General features: G+C 40.4%; 1 protein-coding gene across 1 annotated transcript in view; it reads right to left on the bottom strand.

The window, feature by feature from the left end:
* Positions 1 to 1,966, bottom strand: part of NBEA (neurobeachin) — a 685,423-nt gene that overhangs the window by 346,398 nt on the left and 337,059 nt on the right. The window contains exon 35 of the mRNA XM_023740363.1: positions 69 to 177. Within this exon, the coding sequence (XP_023596131.1) occupies positions 69 to 177 (109 nt within the window). The remainder of the gene's footprint in view (positions 1 to 68; positions 178 to 1,966) is intronic.

Here is a 1,966-nt window from a genome sequence, read left to right as displayed (position 1 = left end):
AAGGTTACACAGAGTGAGAGTTCATTTTTAAGAGAAAAGCAGAATTGAATCCATTTTCCAAACCTTACCTCAAACTCTGCATGTTTATGGACGTCCTCAGCTCTCTGTCTGTTCAGAATAAACTCCGCTTCATTTGCAACCCGAACTATGTGGTCCTTCATAGCATGGCATAGTAACCTAGGAGAAGAGCACCTCGGGATTATTCTTCTCAGTAGCTCTCATGTGTCTACCTGGTTTTCAATAATCAAATTCTGGTAGTGTAAATATTAGTTATCCATAAATCTTAGATTAAGATAGGTTACAAAATTATTTAATATATTTTTAATTACTTGTTGTTGCTGTTAGTTGCTGTCGAGTCGATTCTGACTCACGGCGACTCCGTGTGTGCAGAGTAGAACTGCTCCACATGGTTTCTGAGGCTGTGGCCTTCGGAAGCGGATCACCAGGCCTGGCTTCTAAGACTCGCGTGGCTGGTTCAAAGTGCCAACCATTTGACTAGTCGTTGAGCACTTAATCATTTGCAGCGACTTATAATTTGATGAAATTGGAAATACAGAAATATGCCATGAAATTGTTATGCTGTTGTTCGCAGTCCAGTACTTCACCCTGCCACCCAGGGGCTCCTTAAATCTGTTACAGCAATGCCTTTGTAAATACAATGTATCTTGTGAACTAGTGATTTAATCAATTAAATAAAGTTAGCTCAGCATGGATTTTCCATGGGGTGTTTAAAAATGGCTCAACAACAAAATCTATTCTCTTGAAAGTAAATTTTCACTCAAAAGTTGCATGTCCATATATTTGAAAATCTATAGACTGAATTATTACATTAATTAATACAGACTATGGGATTAAAAATTCCTTTAAATGTTAAGATTCTAAACTCTAAGATGGAACCACATTGCAATGAAGCTTAAAAAAAATGCAACCATGTGGTAAGGTTTTTTGTAACACTAAAGGTTATTTATTTAAATATTCACATTGTTTTTGAAAAACATAATATGATAGACATCAGCCTTCTTCCAAATCTCCAACTTCAACAGGCAGCCACTGTTAGGTTCCTGTGTGTGTCTGGAGAACTTTAAAATACACATACAGTAAAACCTGCAAAAGGCAGTACCTGTGTAAAGTGGAAATCTGTCAGAGAAGGAAAATTCAAATATTTTCCACTAAAATGAGCAATAGAAAAATGGTAAGACTACACCCTGGCAAAGGTGGAAAATTTGCAAGACCCAGAAAAACAAGGCAGGCTCGTCAATTCTGGCTCTCACAGGTTTCACTATATAAGAAAATACAAATATATTCTTTACCTTGACTTTTTTACACTAATGTTAGTATATGATGCAGTCCTTTCTGTCCCTAGCTTTTTTCACTTAATGACGTATTTTGGAGATCTTCGTATCCATACACAGCTTCTTCCTACTCCCTTGTATAGCATGTGGTGGAGGGTATTTCCAGAAATGGCTGTACAGTATTGCTCATCCCATGTGTTCTTTTGCAGAGTGACTTTGTCACTGTCCCATCAAAACGTGGACTCTATTTCCCCGCCCTTTGGTCTGGCCTCCTGTGACCAACAACACAGTTGCAGTGATGGTAGTGACTTCTGAGGCTAGGCCACAGGGAGCCTGCAGCATCTGGTTTTCTTTCTTGGAACTCTCTCTCCTGGACTCTAACAGCTATGCTGGGACATGCCCAAGTCACTGGAAGAGCCTCAAGGGCAAGAATACAGGTGCTGAGGCCCCAGGCCCAGCTGAGCTTCCAGCCCAAAGCCAACCTCCAGGTGTCTGCATCCCAGACAAGTCTGCCTGTAGTACAACCACTGCTTGCTGGGCCAAGGCAACACACAGAATCACAAGAGCTAAAACGTGCTGATGCTTTTAAGGCGCATCGTGTGTATATGCCGGGGTTTATTTAACCAGTCCCCAAAAGACCACTTAGGTTGTTTCCAATCTTCTCCAATTAATAA

This window comes from Trichechus manatus, unplaced genomic scaffold, assembly GCF_000243295.1.
Source record: "Trichechus manatus latirostris isolate Lorelei unplaced genomic scaffold, TriManLat1.0 scaffold00153, whole genome shotgun sequence".
Classification (NCBI taxonomy): domain Eukaryota; kingdom Metazoa; phylum Chordata; class Mammalia; order Sirenia; family Trichechidae; genus Trichechus; species Trichechus manatus.
Note: the sequence above shows the minus strand (reverse complement) of the source record. Positions and strands in the feature narration are given on the sequence as shown.